A 16,757-nucleotide genomic window follows, 5' to 3' on the forward strand; every position below is an offset into this window, starting at 1 on the left:
TGCAAGGACCCGAGTTTGATCCCTGGTACCAAAAAAAAGATTTCTCTGAAAATAGTTTTGTTAGTACCCTGGTCACTGTGTTCAAGAAAGGGTTATATTGCATTCACATGTGAAATTAAAAAAGTCTTGCCTAACAAAAATGTCACCTTGGGTGTATTTTTGTTCAACTTGAAGAACTCAAAAGTAGTTGCTTGCCTTTAAATGACTGACAGCAGCTCTTACTAATCAATGTAAAAATAACTAAAACTTGAATTTTTGCATAAAATGCAAATTTGTACCTGTGCTTGAAATTTGCTGTAAAAAGATTGAATAGTTTTCTATAAGCAGCTTAAGCAATGCATTTGCCATGGATTAGTATGAACTAATTATCCAATCACAATTTTTTCTTTCTAGATTTAAATATACTTATGAATATAGAATTGAAACAAGCTCTAAAATTGACAATAGACAAACATGTTTGTATAGTACCACTTAGTAAGTTTTGCCAGGGATTGTCATGGCTTACAAAAGCAACCAAAAAGCAAAAATAATTAATTTGAAAATCCATCTATTCCTATGTTCGGTAAAATTAGTTGTTTTTTTTTAAAGAAGAATCATGTTGGAGCTGGAGAATCTAGGTCAGTAGAGCACCTGCCTCACCAGTCAGTCCGCAGCATCACACACAATAAAAAAAGAGTCCCTATTATCTATGATAGTGTTATTATCCAAAGATTGAAGCCATACAAACAAATTGATCTTCCCCTCTCCACACACACAATAAAAAAAGAGTCCCTATTATCTATGATAGTGTTATTATCCAAAGATTGAAGCCATACAAACAAATTGATCTTCCCCTCTCCTACACTCCTTTCACTTTTATTTTCTTTCTATTTATTGATTGATTGCAGTACTGGGAATTGAATCCAGGGCCTTCACCCTGAGCTACATCCCCATCCCTTTTGAGTTTTTGCTTTTTTTGAGGCAAGATCTCATTATGTAGCTCAGGCTGGTGTTGAACTCACTATGTAGCCCAGACTGGCTTCAAATTTACAATGATCCTCTTGCCTCAGTATTCCTAGTGCTGAGATTGCAGGTATGTGCCACCACATCTGGCTCTTTTTTTTTTTGGTACTGGAGATCGAACTCAGGACCTTGGCCTTGCAAGGCAGGCACAGCACCACTGAGCTAAATCCTTAGCCCCCAGCTCCTTTTTAGTTTTTATTTTGAGACAGAGTCTTCAGGTGGGACTCAAACTTGGAATCATTGTGCCTCAGCCTTCCAAGTGTTGAGATTAGAAGCATGTGCCACTACTCCAGCCACTTTTTTCTTTGTGAAAGCTTTTTAACTATCTTAAACATTTTTAACTGTACAGTTCAGTAGTGTTAAATATATTCACACTGTTGTGCAACGGATCTCCAGAACTTCTCTTACAAACTGGAACTCTATCCCATCAAACAAGTCCTCAGTACTCCCCCATCCTATAACAAGCATTTTATTGATTTCTATGAAATTGAGTAGACCTTATTGATAAGGGAATCATACAGGTTTGTGTGTGTATGTGGCTGGCTTATTTCACTTAGCATAAGTTCGGTAGCCTATGATGGGACTTTCTTCCTTCTTAACAAATATTAGGCTATTTTGTAGTTCTCCGCTTACTGCTGCTTTCTGAAAGCACCCACCCTCTGCCTGTCTCCCAATTTTTTCATCCTCTTATCTGCTCTCTCATGATGATATTTGGCTTCTCAAACAGGCTGTAGTGATTCTATTCCTGCCCCACCTTTCTAGTGCATCTCCATTAGGTAATTATTTCCATTGTTTTTATGTCTTCCCACAAAATTCCACAGCTCTGTTGGCAGGAATCATATCTTTTTTTCACCTCTGCTTTCCTGAATTTCATACTAATGCTTATTTCAAAAAAAACATTACTTCAAAAAGTGTAGATAAAACAGGGAAACATGAATTCTAGGTGCTATAGTCTATATAGGAATAATAGAGCTTCGACATTATGTGTGAATGTCACACTTATTTTGAAGCCTTCCTGTAATGTTTTTTTGTACTATTATTTTAATTGGTACATTTTATTTTATTTTTTTTATTTTTTTATTTTTTTTGGTACCGGAGATCAAACTCGGATCCTTCTGCTTGCGAGGCAGGTGGTGGGACCATTAAGCTAATTTCCCAGCCCCTTTTTGGTGCATTTTAGGTGTACAATATAATGACATTCATCATTGGAAATTTGCACCTTTACATAATCTCTCTTGGTTCTTATTTTTCCCCTTCCCCTGCCTCCCTTCAACCCCTCCATCCCTCCTATTTACAAAGACTTTGTTTCCGTTTTTCCATTTTCTCATATTAATTCCATTCCCTTCTTTCCTTTCCCCTACCCCTCCCACTTCCCCCTCCCCTTTGCCCTTTTCTTCCTATTTCACATTATCTATTATACCTTTTAGTCCTTATTTACACTTTCAGTTTCTCACACTAGAGAAACTATTCAGTATTTACACATGTGTCCTATTTATTTCACTTAAGAGTATCGCCTCAGGCCAGGGATTTAGCTCAGTGGTTTCACCACCTGCTGCCCAAGCGCAAGGACCCGAGTTTGATTCCTGGTACCAAAAAAAAAAAAAAAAGTATCGCCTCAGTGTGCATCCTTTTAGCTATAAATGTCTCTAATTTCACATTTTTTATGGCTGAGTAGTACTCAATTTTACTTTAAAAATCCCCACATTTTCTTTATCAAGTCTCCAGTTGATGGGCAATTGGGCTGCTTCCAAGTTTTAGCTATCACAAATTGTGCTGCTTTGAACATGGCTGCACATATATCACTGTGGTATGATATGATTCTTTTAATTCTTTGGGGAAGATACCCAGCAAATGGGTCAAATGGGACTTGCAGTCCTAGTTCTTTGAGGTATCTCCATACTGATTTCCACAGTGGTTGCACCAGTCTATACTCCCACCAGCAGTGGAACAGGGTTCCTCTTTCCCCACAGCCCCTGGTTGATTTCATGACAGCAGCCATTCTTTCTGGGATAAGGTGGAATCTCAGTGTTGTTTTCATTTGCATCTCTCGAATGACCAGTGAGGTTGAACATTTTTTGATATGTTTATTTGCTATTTCTACTTCTTTGTCTGAGAAATGTATGTTCATTTCAGATGCCCATTTTTGGATTGGGTCTTTAAATTTGGGGAGTCTGGTCTTTTTAAGTTCTTTATAGATTCTAGATAGTAGACCTTTGTCTCAGGAATAGCAGGTAAATATTTGTTCCCACATTGTGGGTTGTCTCTTCACACCGTTGTTGGTTTCTCTTTCTGTGCAGAAGCTTTTTAATAAGAAGAGATCCCACTTGTTGATTGTTTGTGCCAGTTCATGGGCAACTGAGGTTGTGTTCATAAAATCTTTTCCTACACCAGTGTCTTCAAGAGTTCTACCTAACTTCTGTTCCAGCCGGTTCAGCATTTCTGTTTTAATATTTAGATTTTTCATCCATTTTGATTTTAGTTTAGTACATGGTGAGAGATATAGGTCTAGTTTTAATCTTTGACAAGTTGAAACCCAGTTTTTCCAGCACTATTTATTAAACAGGCTATCTTTCCTCCATTGAGGGTGTTTGGCTCCTTTGTCAAAGAGAGGTGGCTGAGTGTGTCTGGAGTTGTTTCTGCATCTTCTAATCTGTTCCACTGGTCCTCAGGTCTGTTTCTTTGCCAGTACCATGCTGTTTTTATCACAGTAGCTTTGTAGTATAGTCTTAAGTTGGGGGTTGTGATATGCCCTGCCATGTCTCAATTGCCTAGAATGCTTTTGCTATTCTGGCTCTCTTCTTTTTCCAAATGAATTTTCAGATTGTTTTATCAAGATCTGTGAAGTATGCTGCTGGAATTTCAATTGGGATTGCATTGAATCTATATAGCAGTTTTGGAAGTATGGCCATTTTCACTATGGTGATTCTTCCTACCCAGGAGCAAGGCATTTCTTTCCATTTTCTGATATCATCTTCAATGTCTCTTTTCAGAGTACTATAGTTTTCAGAGAAGAGGTCTTTGATTTCTTTTGTTAGGTTGATTCCTAGGTATTTCAGTTTTTTGGATGCTATTGTGAAAGGAATTGTTTGCCCTATTTCTCTCTCAGTGAGTCTGTCATTGGTGTAGAGGAAAGCTATTGATTTTTGTGTGTTGACCTTGTATCCAGCTACTTTACTGAATTTGGTTATTAAGTCTAGAAGACTTTTGGTGGAGTTCTTGGGTCTTCTATATAGAATACCATGTCCTCTGCAAATAATGACAATTTGACTTCTTTATTTCCTATCTTTATTCCTTTTATTTCTTTCTCTTGTCTAATTGCCGTGGCTAATGTTTCCAAAATTATATTGAACAGGAGTGGTAATAGTGGACATCCTTGTCTTGTTTCTGATTTTAGCGTGAAGGATTTCAGTTTTTGACCATTTAGTATGATACTGGGTGTTGGATTTTCATAGATGGCTTTGATCAGATTGAGGTAGACACTGTCTATTCCAGTTTTTTGTAGGGTTTTTATCATAAATGCATGTTGGATTTTGTCAAATGCATTTTCTGCATCTATTGAGATGATCATATGGATTTTGTCCTTGGCTGTATTGATAGAGTGTATTACATTTATTGATTTGTGTGTGTTGAACCATCCCTGCATCCCTGGGAGGAATCCCACTTGGTCAGGGTATATGATCTTCTTCATTCTATTTGCCAGTATCTTATTGAGGATTTTTGTATCTATGTTCATTAGGGTTTTTTAGGGGGTTTTTTGGTACCGGCGATTAAACTCAGGACCTTGCGCTTGCAAGGCTGGTACTGGAACCACTGAGCTAAATCCTTGGCCCTGTGTTCATTAGTGAGATTGGCCTATAGTTCTCTTTTTCAGTTGGGTCCTTCTCTGCTTTGGGGATCAAGGTGATACTTGCTTCCAGGAATGAATTCGGGAGTATTGCTTCCCTTTCAACTTCATTGAAGAGTTCAAACAGTAGTGGCAGTAGTTCCTCACTAAATGTCTTGTAGAATTCAGCAGTGAAGCCATCAGGATCCAGGCTTTTCTTAGTTGGTAAGTTTTTAATTACATTTTCAATTTCATTGATTGATATTGGGTTGTTTAGAATTTTTAGGTCTTCTTCGTTCAACTTTGGTAATTCATACATATCTAGGAATCTGTCCATTTCTTCCATGTTTTCCATCTTACTGGCATGTAGGTTCTTGAAGTAGGTATTGATGATCCCCTGGATTTCTGCTGAGTCCGTTGTAATTTCATCCTTTTTGTTCCTAATTGCATGGATTTGGGCCTTTTCTTTCCTTTTTCTGATAAGGTTGGCTAAGGGTTTCTCAATTTTGTGTGTTCTTTTGAAGAACCAATTCTTGGCTTTATTGATTTTTTTTTTGTATCATTCTCGTAGTCCCCATTGTACTGATTTCTGCTCTGATCTGTATAATTTCCTCCCTTGTATGAGCTTTGGGTTTGTCCTGCTCTTCTTTTTCCAGAAGCTTGAGGTTCAGCATCAGGTTGTTTAATTGGGCTCGCTCTGTTTTCCTAATATGAGTATTCACTGCTATGAATTTCCCTCATAAGACTGCTTTCATTATGTCCCATAGATTCCGATATGTTATATTGTCATTGTCATTTAATTGTAGGAACTGTCTGATTTCTTCTTTTATTTTCTCACTGACCAATTGGTTATTTAGAAGTGTGTTGTTCAGTTTCCATGCGTTTATGAAATTCTTGTGGTTCCTTTTGCTGTTGATCTCCAATTTCTTTGCAGTATGGTCTGGTAATATACAGGGGATAATTTCAGTTCCTTTGCACTTATTTAAACATGTTCTGTGAGTGAGTATGTGGTTTATTTTGGAGTATGACCCATGTGCATCTGAAAAGAATGTGTATTCTGATTTTGTGGGGTGGAACACTCTGTAAACATCTGTTAAGTTCATTTGTTCAAGAGTTTGATTGAGTTCTAGTATTTTGTTGCTTATTTTTTGTCTAGTTGATCTATTTGTGACAGTGGGGTATTGAGGTCCCCTACTACTATTGCATTAGTGCATATTTGTTTTTTCATGTCCGTTAGTATTTGTTTTATATAGCTGGGCACACTAGTGTTTGGTGCATATGTATTTATGATTGTCGTATCTTTCTCTTGGATTATTCCCTTTACAAGGATGTAGTGTCCTTCTTTGTCTCTCTTAATCAGTGTTGGTTTGAAATCCACTTGATCTGCAAAGAGGATAGCTGCTTCTGCTTTTTTTCGGGTTCCTGTCGCATAAAGTATTGTTTTCAACCCTTTGACTTTCAGTCTTTGAGTTTCTTTTTGAATTAAGTGTCTTTCTTGTATGCAGCATATTGTTGGGTCTTACTTCTTGACCCATTCTGCCAGTCTATTACTTTTGATTGGTGAATTGAGACCATTAACATTGATGGTTATAACTGATACGTATTGACTTATCATTGTCATGACTTTTTCTTTTTGTTGGATTCTCCCCCTTTACGTTTAATTTCTTGTCATGCCTAAAGGATTCATTCTGCTGGGCTTCCAGGGGTTGTGATCCTCATTGTCTTTTCCTAGGATAAAAATTTTTGGAGTGCTTCTTTGGTATTCATGAAGTTCCTAAGGTGCTCTTTGTCATGAAAGTATCTTATTTCTCCGTCAATTTTGAAAGATAGTTTTGCAGGGTACATCAATCTGGGTTGGAGGCTGTTTTCCTTTAGGACTTGAAATATGTCACTCCAAGATATTCTTGCCTTGAGTGTTTGTGTTGAGAAGTCTGCTGTGATTCTGATGGCTTTCTTTGTATGTGATTTGTTTCTTTTCTCTAACTGCTTGTAGAATTTTGTTCTGTTGGGTTTCTGGAATGTTAACTATTTTATGCCTATGTGTAGATTTTTTTTTTATCACGGCTAGTTGGAGTCCTATATGCCTCACTTATCTGTATGTCAGGTTCTTTTCCCCTGCTTGGGAAGTTTTCTGCCATCACTTATGTGAACAATTTTTTTGTGTCATCTGCACTCTCTTCTGTTTCTTCATTGACTCCAATCAGTCTTATGTTATTCTTCGCATCATCTAGCAGCTGCTAGATTGATTTCTCATGGTCCCTTACTATTTTAAAGAAATTTTTCTTTTCCTGGTCACTAGCAATTTTATCTTCTATATCTGAAATTCTATCTTCACATTGGCTCATTGTGCTTTGTAAACTTTCAGTGGAGTTTTTAATCTCCTGGAAATCTGTTTGCATCTGTTTTATGGATTCCATTTGTTTCGTATGTTGGGATTCCATCATGTTCCTCAGCTCCTCTATTTTTTTTTAATCTGAGTCCTCTCTAGATTTGTTAATCATGTCTTGCTCTATGGACACAATCTCTGCTGATATCTGAGAAATTATTTCTGATTTCCTTTTTTCCAGATCCTCATTTGTTGCCAGTTCAGGGAGTCCAGGTGGTTGAGTATCAGATTGTTCCATCTCATTTCCCTTTGGGGTTGCTTTAGGTGATCTGGGAGTCTGGTTTTGAGACTTGTTTATGTGTCTTCTCATTTCAAGGTGTGGGGGGGGTGCTGCTGGCACCAGCGCAGCCACCTCCTCAGCACTGGGGGCAGCTCTGTTCCTCAGCGCTGGGGGCGATGGTATGGAGGCCTGGAAGGCTGCTCCTCAGTGCTGGGGGCTTTCCTTTAATGTTTTAATCTTGTACTTTTTATTTTATTTATTTATTGTGGTATTGGTAATTAAACTCAAGGCCTTCACAGTAAGCTATGTCCCCAATCCATGTTTTTGTTTAACTTGTGATCCTGCTGCCTCAGCCTCTCAGAGTGCTGGGATTATAGATATCTACCACTACACCTGGCTCATCATGAACCTTTTAAACTTAACATCTGTACACAGACCATTGCTGTTACTTGAATTCTGTGGATCTACCACTTTGGAATATTTCTGCATGACCTGATTCTTCCATATCAAATAAGAATCAAATAAGAGATATTCATTGAAACTAGGTATCTTTTTAACTGGTTTTTTTTTTCCCCCTCCAGAATAAAGTTGAATGGAATTTGCAGCAGAGGGAGGAAGAGATTGCTGAATTGCAGAAAGCTCTAAGTGATATGCAAGTCTGCCTTTTCCAGGAACGGGAACATGTTTTACGCCTCTATTCAGAAAATGACCGTCTGAGAATCAGGTATCAAGTAGGAGAAGTGAAATGTTGGAGTTATAACTCTAAATTGCATTTAAAGTGATAAATTTATCTCCAGTTGTTCTCTGAGCTTATGTACCCCAATAAACAGCCTCTGAGATGAAGATTACCTGAAGGCATTTATAGGGGAGGCTCTCAGGAATAACATCTCTGAAAAGATTTTTGAGCTTATAGCACCTATGGGAAGGTTTAAACTGTGATACAGTGGTAAGAGGCTTGAGCCAACTCCATAGGGAGCTCTAAATTGGGATGACCTTCCAGAGGCAAAGGATTCAGACTTTTGAATCCCCACATTGTTAGTCATTGGATACAGAATGCCTTCGGAGAGAGAGTATCAGCTTGGAACAGTAAGCTGCCTTCAGCCACATGCAATTCTTGAAAAGGGATTCATTGCCTGGGAGATGAGTGTCTTGATGCTAAAGGGTGCATCTGAGCAGTGTGCTACAGCATCTGCTACAGTGCATTTCTCTGTGTGAGAGAAAAGTATACACAACATGGAACTTTCCCTTTTAACCATCTAAGTGTAGTTCAGTGACATTAAATACTGGTGTGCACCTGCCACCCCATCCACACAAAGAATTTTTTCAGATTTCTACACAAATTAGTGCTTATTATACAATAATTCCCCATGTTCTTCCATTCCACTTTCTGACTCTGTTTGAACTTAAAGACACCTGTTATAAGTAGAATCATGTAGTATTTGACGTTTTGTGTCTGGTTTATTTTACTTAGCATGTCTTCAGGGTTCATCCATGTTATAGCATGTGTCAGGATTTCTTTTCTATTTAAGTCTGAGTGGTTTTTCTTTGCATGTCCAATGTTTTGTTTGATTTACCTCTCAAGGAGCACATGAGTTGCTTCTTCCTTTTGGCTACTGTAAATAATGCTGCTATGAACACGGTTATACAGATATCTCCACAAGACTCTGCTTTCAGTGCTTTTGGATGTCTGTCTTGAAGTGGAATTACTGGATCATATGGTAATTTTATTTTTAATTTTTAAAGGAACTGTCATACTGTTTTTTATAGTGGCTTCACATTTTGCATTTCTCCCAATATTACACTTGGATTCCAGTTTCTCCGTATTCTTGCCAACATTGATTTTTTTGATAGTAGCTATTTTAATGGATGTGAGGGGGTATTCATTGTTCTTTCAATTTGTATTTCCTTAATGATGAATAACGTGGAGCAGCTTTTCACATGTTCATTGGCTACCTGCCTTTGGAGAACTGTCAATTCAAGTCCCTTGACCATTTTTAATTGGGTTATTTTTGCTGTCATTGTTGAATTATAGGTGGTCTTTACATATCTGGGTATTGACCCCTTATCAGATATATAATTTGCAAATATTTTCTCCCATTCCAGATTTCCTTTTCACTTCTTTATTTTTTTTGGTCCTGAGGATTGAACGTAGGGCCTTCACACTAACCTGTGTCCCTGGTCCTTTTTCTTTTTCTTTCTTTCTTTCTTTTTTGAAACAGGATCTCACTATGTAGTTCAGACTGTCCTTGAACTCACTATGTTGCTCAGGCTGGCCTTGAACTCTTAGCCTCAGCCTCCCAAGTGCTGGGATTAAGGTGTGTGCTACCACACCTAGCCCCAGTAGTTTTTTGTTTTCCTTTTTTTTGGCTGTTGTTGTTTTCTTTTTTTTGAAACAGGATCTCACCAAATTGTTCAGGTTGGCTAGAACTTGGCATCCTTCTTCCTGAACTTCCCAGAGTGCTGGGATTATAGGTGTGCACCTACATGCCCAGCTCACTTTGTTAATAGTGTCCTTTAATACACAGAAGTTTTAAATTTTATTGTAGTTCAATTTCTCTATTTTTTCCCCCAAATCCTACATCAAGAGGCTTTTTCTCTCTGTTCTTCTACATATTTTATAGTTTTTGGCTCCTACATTTAGATGTTTAATCCATTTTGAGTAAATTCTTGCATATGACAATAAGTAAGGGTCCAACTTTATACTTTTGCATGTGGAGATCCAGTTTCACTGCATCATTTGTTGAAAAGAATTAGCCACATGCTTTCTTGGTATTCTAACATCAAGCAGTCTATCTCTAGCAGGATCCAGTAGCATGCTAGAAGCTATTTTTCAAATGTTACATGATTCTCAGCTCTAGATGGCATGGTCTTGCTCCCTAATCTCAGGATCTATGTTATGGTTCTTGCAATGGGTTCTGCTTTAAAACCCACATGACACCTTATCCCAACCACAGGTACCATAAAATTGGTCAGGTCCTACAGCCTGAGGAGCAGAGCTGCTTGTACAACTTTGACCTAATATGTGCAGAGCCTCTTTTCAATTCTGAGCCACATGGAAAACTCACTTCTCATGTCACTTGATGTATGAGTCAGAACAGCGTTCCCAAGTGTGAAATATGTTGTCTCCAGGACTTTCCAGGCATTATGCTTTCTCATTAGTGGTAGTAGGGACAAGATGTAATAATTTGTCTCTTTGTAATAATTTGGAGGGAATGTCCTGGCATGCCTAGATAAAACCCCTGGAAACTTCACTCATGTGCTTTGAAAGGTTTATCATCAACCCTCAGAGCACATGTATCTTACCAAAGGTTCCAATACATTTGCTATTTCTTGTTCATGAAATCTAACTTAATATGATATCACCAATAGTGAATTCATCTGATGTTGGGAATGACCAGATTAAGGTCCTTTTATGCTGTATTGATAGAGCAAAAGAGTTAACATAGCCTTAGGAAGGACTATAAAAGTATACTCTTGCCCACTTCACCTGAATGGGAACTGTTTTTGGCCTGTGGAAAGATAGAAAAGAATGCATTTGCCAGCCAGGAATGGTGATGCATGCCTGGAATCCCAGCCTTCAGGAGGCTGAGGGAGGAGGATTGCCATGAGTTTGGGGCCAGCCTGAACTATAAAGTGAGACCCTGTTTTAAAAAGGCAAAAAAAAAACAAGAAAAAAGCCAAATCAGTGGCCACATTCCTTATACCTGACACCAATTTAATCCGCTCTAGCAAAGGTATTACTTCTGGCACAGGGGAATTACTTGATTGAAGTCTGTTGTTATCCTCCAGAATCCATCTGCTTTTGTCCAAGTCATACTGGTGAATGAAATGAGAATTTTGTAAGGCTCTAGCCCCCTACATCTTTTGGAGTTTTGTTTACCATCTTGACTGAGAAGGGATTAGTACTTTCAGAAGCTTCTGCTTGACTTACCTCAAGAAACTATTTTGGAGTTCTGCCAACTACTAAATATGTGCATTCTAATTACACATTTGGGAACTGGGAAAATGATCAGTGACTGGATCTGTGGATCCACAGATGCACTGTGAGCTGGATCTGGGCCAAAATTCCATTTATTGCATGTTCTCCATATGTCCTGGGCCATAACGATGCTTCAGGTATCAGTGTCACCTAGACCTTAGACACCTTAGACCCTCTATCCAGCAGTCCTTGAAAACCCTGGGTATTCCGTTTTCCCTGTGTAATTACTTGTGTGGGCCCTGTGATGAGAAATGGGAAATTGTTGCCATGGATACTTGCCTGTGGAGCCACAGGGTCTTATCTTCAGGGAGATCCAGCCTCTTCTTCAATTAATATATGGAAAATGAGCCAGAGCGTCTCATTTCTTAGGGGTCACAGCCCTTAGCTTCTTATGCACTTTTGATTATTTTGATGGTTTAAGCTATACCCTGGCATGCCTACCTTGCTCCTAGGAACACTGTGTTTTATAACTAGCTCCATATCTGTAGCTCTGCAGTCCCTCTTCAGCTTTGCAATCTCCCTTGGTCCAGTCCTGTCTTAGGTTGGGTTCTCTGGGAAACAAACTGCACAGTGGAGGTTTGCTTGCAGGAAGGTTGTTTGGGAGCTTTCTGAGGAATTATCACAAACAAAGGGGTTAGGAAGGCTTGGTTGGGCAGGTAGAGAACTTCGACAGACTCAGTTACACTGGGGCTCAGCCAGCATCACAGTGAGCTCAGAAGCTGGGATGGCTCTTCAGAGCCATCTGAGTTTAGTCAAGGAGATTGGATTTTTGTACCTATTCTTGACCAAGCACTGGTGGCAAGCTATCCCTGAGGAATGGGAGGCATCAGCAGGTAAAGCAGCTTCTCTGACCAAGAGCCATCTGGAACAGAGATTCGGTCATTAGCCAGCAATAGGCAGCATTCCTGGCAGGGAATGAGCCCATCAGTGCTGAAGAGGGGCCGGGCAGGGTTCCTACACAGCCACTATGGCTGCCCTCTAGAAACAGCTGAGAAATTACTTCTAGCCCCTCTCTGAATTGGAATGGAAGTACCCAATGTCTGAAACACTAGTGCCAAAATGTAGGTAAATCCTGTTCAATTTTAATTTGAGGTTACTGTGCTATAACAACAAGACAGAAGAGAGGTTCTTGAAGCAGAAAAGGTTACTCACTTGGAGCATATGTTGTGTACTTACTTTCTGTGAAAATTGCAGGGAACTAGAAGACAAGAAAAAGATTCAGAATCTCCTGGCTCTTGTGGGAACAGACACCAGAGAAGTAACCTATTTTTATAAGGAGCCTCCCCATAAAGTAAGTGAGTTTTCATAAAGCTCCCCATAAAGTAAGTTTCATTTTCATGGTGAGTATGGCCTTTATAAAATAGAGGTGAGGGTCCACAGTGAAAAGAACTTTGGTACTTGTTCAGGAAGTCACGTGAAGAGTAGTGAGCTGTCACAGCCCCATATTTCCCTGTTTTCAAAATATCTTCCCTTTTTTTGGAGATAGCGTTTCCCTATTTAGTTCAGGTTGGTCTTGAACTCATTATGTAGCCAGGCTGGCCTTAAACACGCTGTGATCCTCCTGCCTCAGCCTCCCACATGCTGGGATTACAGGTTTGTGCCACCACGCCGTTTCAAAGCTTCTTTCTTTAAAACTTTTAGGAAATAGCGTTGTTTACAACATTTCACCATTTCAAAACCTGAAGCCCATGGGTGGGCGGTATAGCTAAGTGGTAGAGCCCGTGCCTAAGCATGCACGAAGTCCTGGGTTCTAAACCCAGCACCACAATAAAGCAAAAATGAAAAATCTAAAGCCTAGAAGAACAGATGTTTTAGCTGAAATTAGAAAGGAAAGCAGGAGTAGACTATAGAGAGAAAGTTTCAGTATTTAAGTTTCTTTTTAAATCTATTGTGTAAATTACAAATATAATATGCAGTCTTTGTTTAAAACAAACACACAGCTGGGCATAATCCCAGCACTTGAGAGGCTGAGGCAGGAGAATCACTGTGAGTTCAAGGCCAGCCTGGGCTACATAGTGATACCCTGTTTCAAAAAACAAAATTAAACACACAGAACCTAGTGTGGTGATACACACCTGCAGTCCCAGCTCCTCGGAAGGCTGAGTTTGGAGGGTCATTTGAGACCAGGAGTTTGACTCCAGTCTGGGCAACATAGCAAGATCCTGTCTCAAAAACCAAAACCAAAACAAAACAAAGCTAAAACAACAACAAAAACATAGAGTACGGAAATCTATCATATAAAAGAGGCAGTTTCTTCTAATTCTTTATCCTAGACGTAGACATTGTTAATAGTTCAGCACATGCACTGTAGCTCTTTTTCTATTCATATAGAAATATTTGTGTGCCTTCATGTAAGTACTGTTTCCATTTTTTCCCCTTTAGAGATAATTTAATTTCTCTATAGATTTTTTCTTTTGAGGATTGGAGATTATACCCAGGGCCTTAACAGTCTTTTTTTGGAGACAGGGTCTTGCTAAGTTACCTAGGCTGAGCTTGAATTTGTGATCCTCCTGCCTTAGTGTCTCAGAGTGCTGGGATCATAGTCATGTACCACCACACCTGGCTTAATAGCATTTTTATTCATATCTACATCTGCATATTTCTGTACTTCTATTACTTTCCTAAAAGTGGTTCCAAGAGTACATTTTAAGCATGTTTTGCTAAATAGCCCTATGATTTTATTTTTTCAGTTTGTATAATTAACTGGATTTTATCTAAAAATTCTTTGCTCATGTTACCTATTGTATGTGTAACATCTAGATATGATTAAATCAATTTTGACTAATTTAATTTATAAATAGTATTGGATCTGCAGAACTAAGGCTAAAGAGTAAAATTTCATACTTACAGGAAAGGCTACTTCCGTCCCTTTTTGCTTCTTCAGGTCAGCATTCTCCAGAACAGTACCCAGGCTGTAGATGCGTGTGAACCAAATGAGTCTTCTGCTTCCAAAGCAGGTAACAACCATATTATTAGAAATTCTCATTGATGCCAAACAGAAAATCACAACACAAATTATTTGAAATTTCATTCCACTATACAATGATAATTAGCAATTGTTGTGTTGACTCTGGAAGTCAAAAATCTTTCTGAGCTTCTTAAACCATTCAAGAAATTAAAATTTCTTCAGCTTACCGTTTCTCTTTTCCTTTCCTTTTTTGTTTATTTTGTTTTAATGCATTTTTAATTGACATAATAATTATACTTATTTATGGGATATAGTATGGCATTTCAATAGATGTATACTTTGTATATTGATCGGATCAAGGTGATTGCCATATCCACCACCTCAAACATTCACCATTTCTTTGTAAAAATCCTTCTAGTTATTTTTAAATATACAACTAATTATTGTCAACATTAAGTATCCCACTGAGCTATATACTATAGCACATTAGAAGTTATTCTTTTTCAACCATACTCCTGTACTCACTAACTACCCTCTTTCCCTCCTCCCACATCCTTCCCCACATCCTCACCAGGCTTTGGAAACCTCAGTGCAGGGTTCAGTCTTGTGCATTTTTGAAAATTACCTTTACTGGGCCGGGGATTTAGCTCAGTGGTTCTGCCGCCTGCCTCGCAAGTGCAAGGTCCCAAGTTCGATCCCCAGCACCAAAAAAAAAAATTACCTTTACTTTTAGCCAGACATGGTTGGGTGCACCTCTAATCCCAGCACTCGGGTGGCTGAAGTGTTAGGATTGCCATGAGTTCAAGGTCAGTCTGGGCTACAAATAGTGAATTCAAAGCCAGCCTGAACTACATGGTGAGACCCTACCTCAAGAAAAAAAAATTACCTTTACTTTTTTTTTCTTCACTTTTTGAGACAGGGTCTTGCTATGTAGTCCAGGCTGGCCTTGAACACACTATGTAGCCCAGGCTGGCCTCAAATTCTTGGCAATCCTGCCTTGGCCTCCTGAGTGCTGGGACTACAGGTGTGCACCACCACGTCAGACTTTAACCTTCACTTTTGAAAATTGTGTGATATGTCATTACTAGCATACTTAAATTTGATTTAAAGAATGGATAAGGCTGATTTCTGGTTCTGATTAAACACAATTTTACTAGAAAATAGGTACAATCCAAAGAAACATTCAGGCTGGGCATGGGAACACTCAGGAGGCTGAGGCAGGAGCATCACTGTGAGTTCGATGCCAGCCTGATTACACAGTGAGTTCAAGGCCAGCCTGAACTACATAAGGAGACCCTGTCTCAAAAGGCAAAACAAGGGGCGGGGATTTAGCTCAGTGGTTTTGCCGCCTGCTGGGCAAGCACAAGGACCCGAGTTCAATCCCTGGTACCAAAAAAAAAAAAACCCAAAACAAAACAAAACAAAAAACAAAGGAACATTCAGTAGTTGATTCTGCTGAAAGATGAATATGATTATCCAGGTTAAATCCTACAGAATTCCCTTATATTGATTGCTCAGAATTCATCCTATAGTTATTACATGTTTTCCTTTTTATTCCTTTCCTGCTTTTGTAGGTAAAGGAAACTGAACTCCTTTGCAAAGATAATGCTCATACTTGGAACTTGGGTAGAAGAAAGAGCTAAGTAAAATCTTCATAATGAATTTTTGTTTCCTATTTTAGGTCCTAAAGTAAGCCAAAAAAGACCATCATTGAGAGAGAAGGAAGGTGGTTCTGAGCATTACCAAAGAGACACACAAGCACTCGTCCTACAAGTAACATATTCATGTTGGCAGACTGGGACAGTTTTTATCCTCACATTTAGCTTTATGTAACATACCCTTGTCACATAAATATTTCCTTGCACATAGGATGCATTTAGGCATCATGTGCTTAAGAAATTGAGGTTGTTCCTAATTTCTAAGTCCTTGTATTTAAAAACCTTTTTTCTCTATTTGAGCATTTTAGGAGGACTTCTTTGAAGCTTCAGTTTATATGGAAAGCCCTACCCAACAAAAAAATCCTAAAGAATTCACTTTATGCTTAGCCTAAGGCACTCAGAGAGGTGCAGAGGGAAGCTTGTCTGTGTTGATGATTATTTAGTGCCTGAGTTCTAAAGTCCAGGAAATTAATACGTCATTATCTTACCACCTGCTATTTGTATATCATTTGGAACCATGAGTTTTCATCTGGTTGCCCTAGTTGCACTGTCTTCATCGAGTGGGGGCCGTTGATTTATGACAGTTCCTACCTTTGGCCAGTTGTCTCCATGTGGAGTCACGATAGTCAGATCACGTTCCTTTTCCTCTAACCTGAGTCATTCTGTTTCTGTCTGACTAGTACATCTTAAAAGTCCTGATAGTCCTAAAGGCAAGAAACAGGGTCGGAGAAATCAGATTTTGTAGCTTTCTCTGTGTGATATAGATGGGAGTTTAGTGTGG

At 38.8% G+C, this 16,757-nt stretch overlaps 1 protein-coding gene across 6 annotated transcripts in view; it reads left to right on the forward strand.

Moving 5' to 3' along the window:
• Positions 1–16,757, forward strand: part of Ccdc77 (coiled-coil domain containing 77) — a 41,597-nt gene that overhangs the window by 13,461 nt on the left and 11,379 nt on the right. For all 6 annotated transcript variants that reach the window (XM_004837563.4, XM_004837561.4, XM_087185979.1 and 3 more), the window contains 4 exons: positions 8,013–8,155; positions 12,605–12,701; positions 14,295–14,367; positions 16,000–16,091. In XM_004837563.4, coding sequence (XP_004837620.1) covers positions 8,013–8,155; positions 12,605–12,701; positions 14,295–14,367; positions 16,000–16,091 — 405 coding nt within the window. The remainder of the gene's footprint in view (positions 1–8,012; positions 8,156–12,604; positions 12,702–14,294; positions 14,368–15,999; positions 16,092–16,757) is intronic.

The sequence above is a fragment of the Heterocephalus glaber genome, unplaced genomic scaffold, assembly GCF_053883595.1.
Source record: "Heterocephalus glaber isolate CG9 unplaced genomic scaffold, H.glaber_assembly_v1.0 deba00000281, whole genome shotgun sequence".
In the NCBI taxonomy this organism is placed as follows: Eukaryota; Metazoa; Chordata; class Mammalia; order Rodentia; family Bathyergidae; genus Heterocephalus; species Heterocephalus glaber.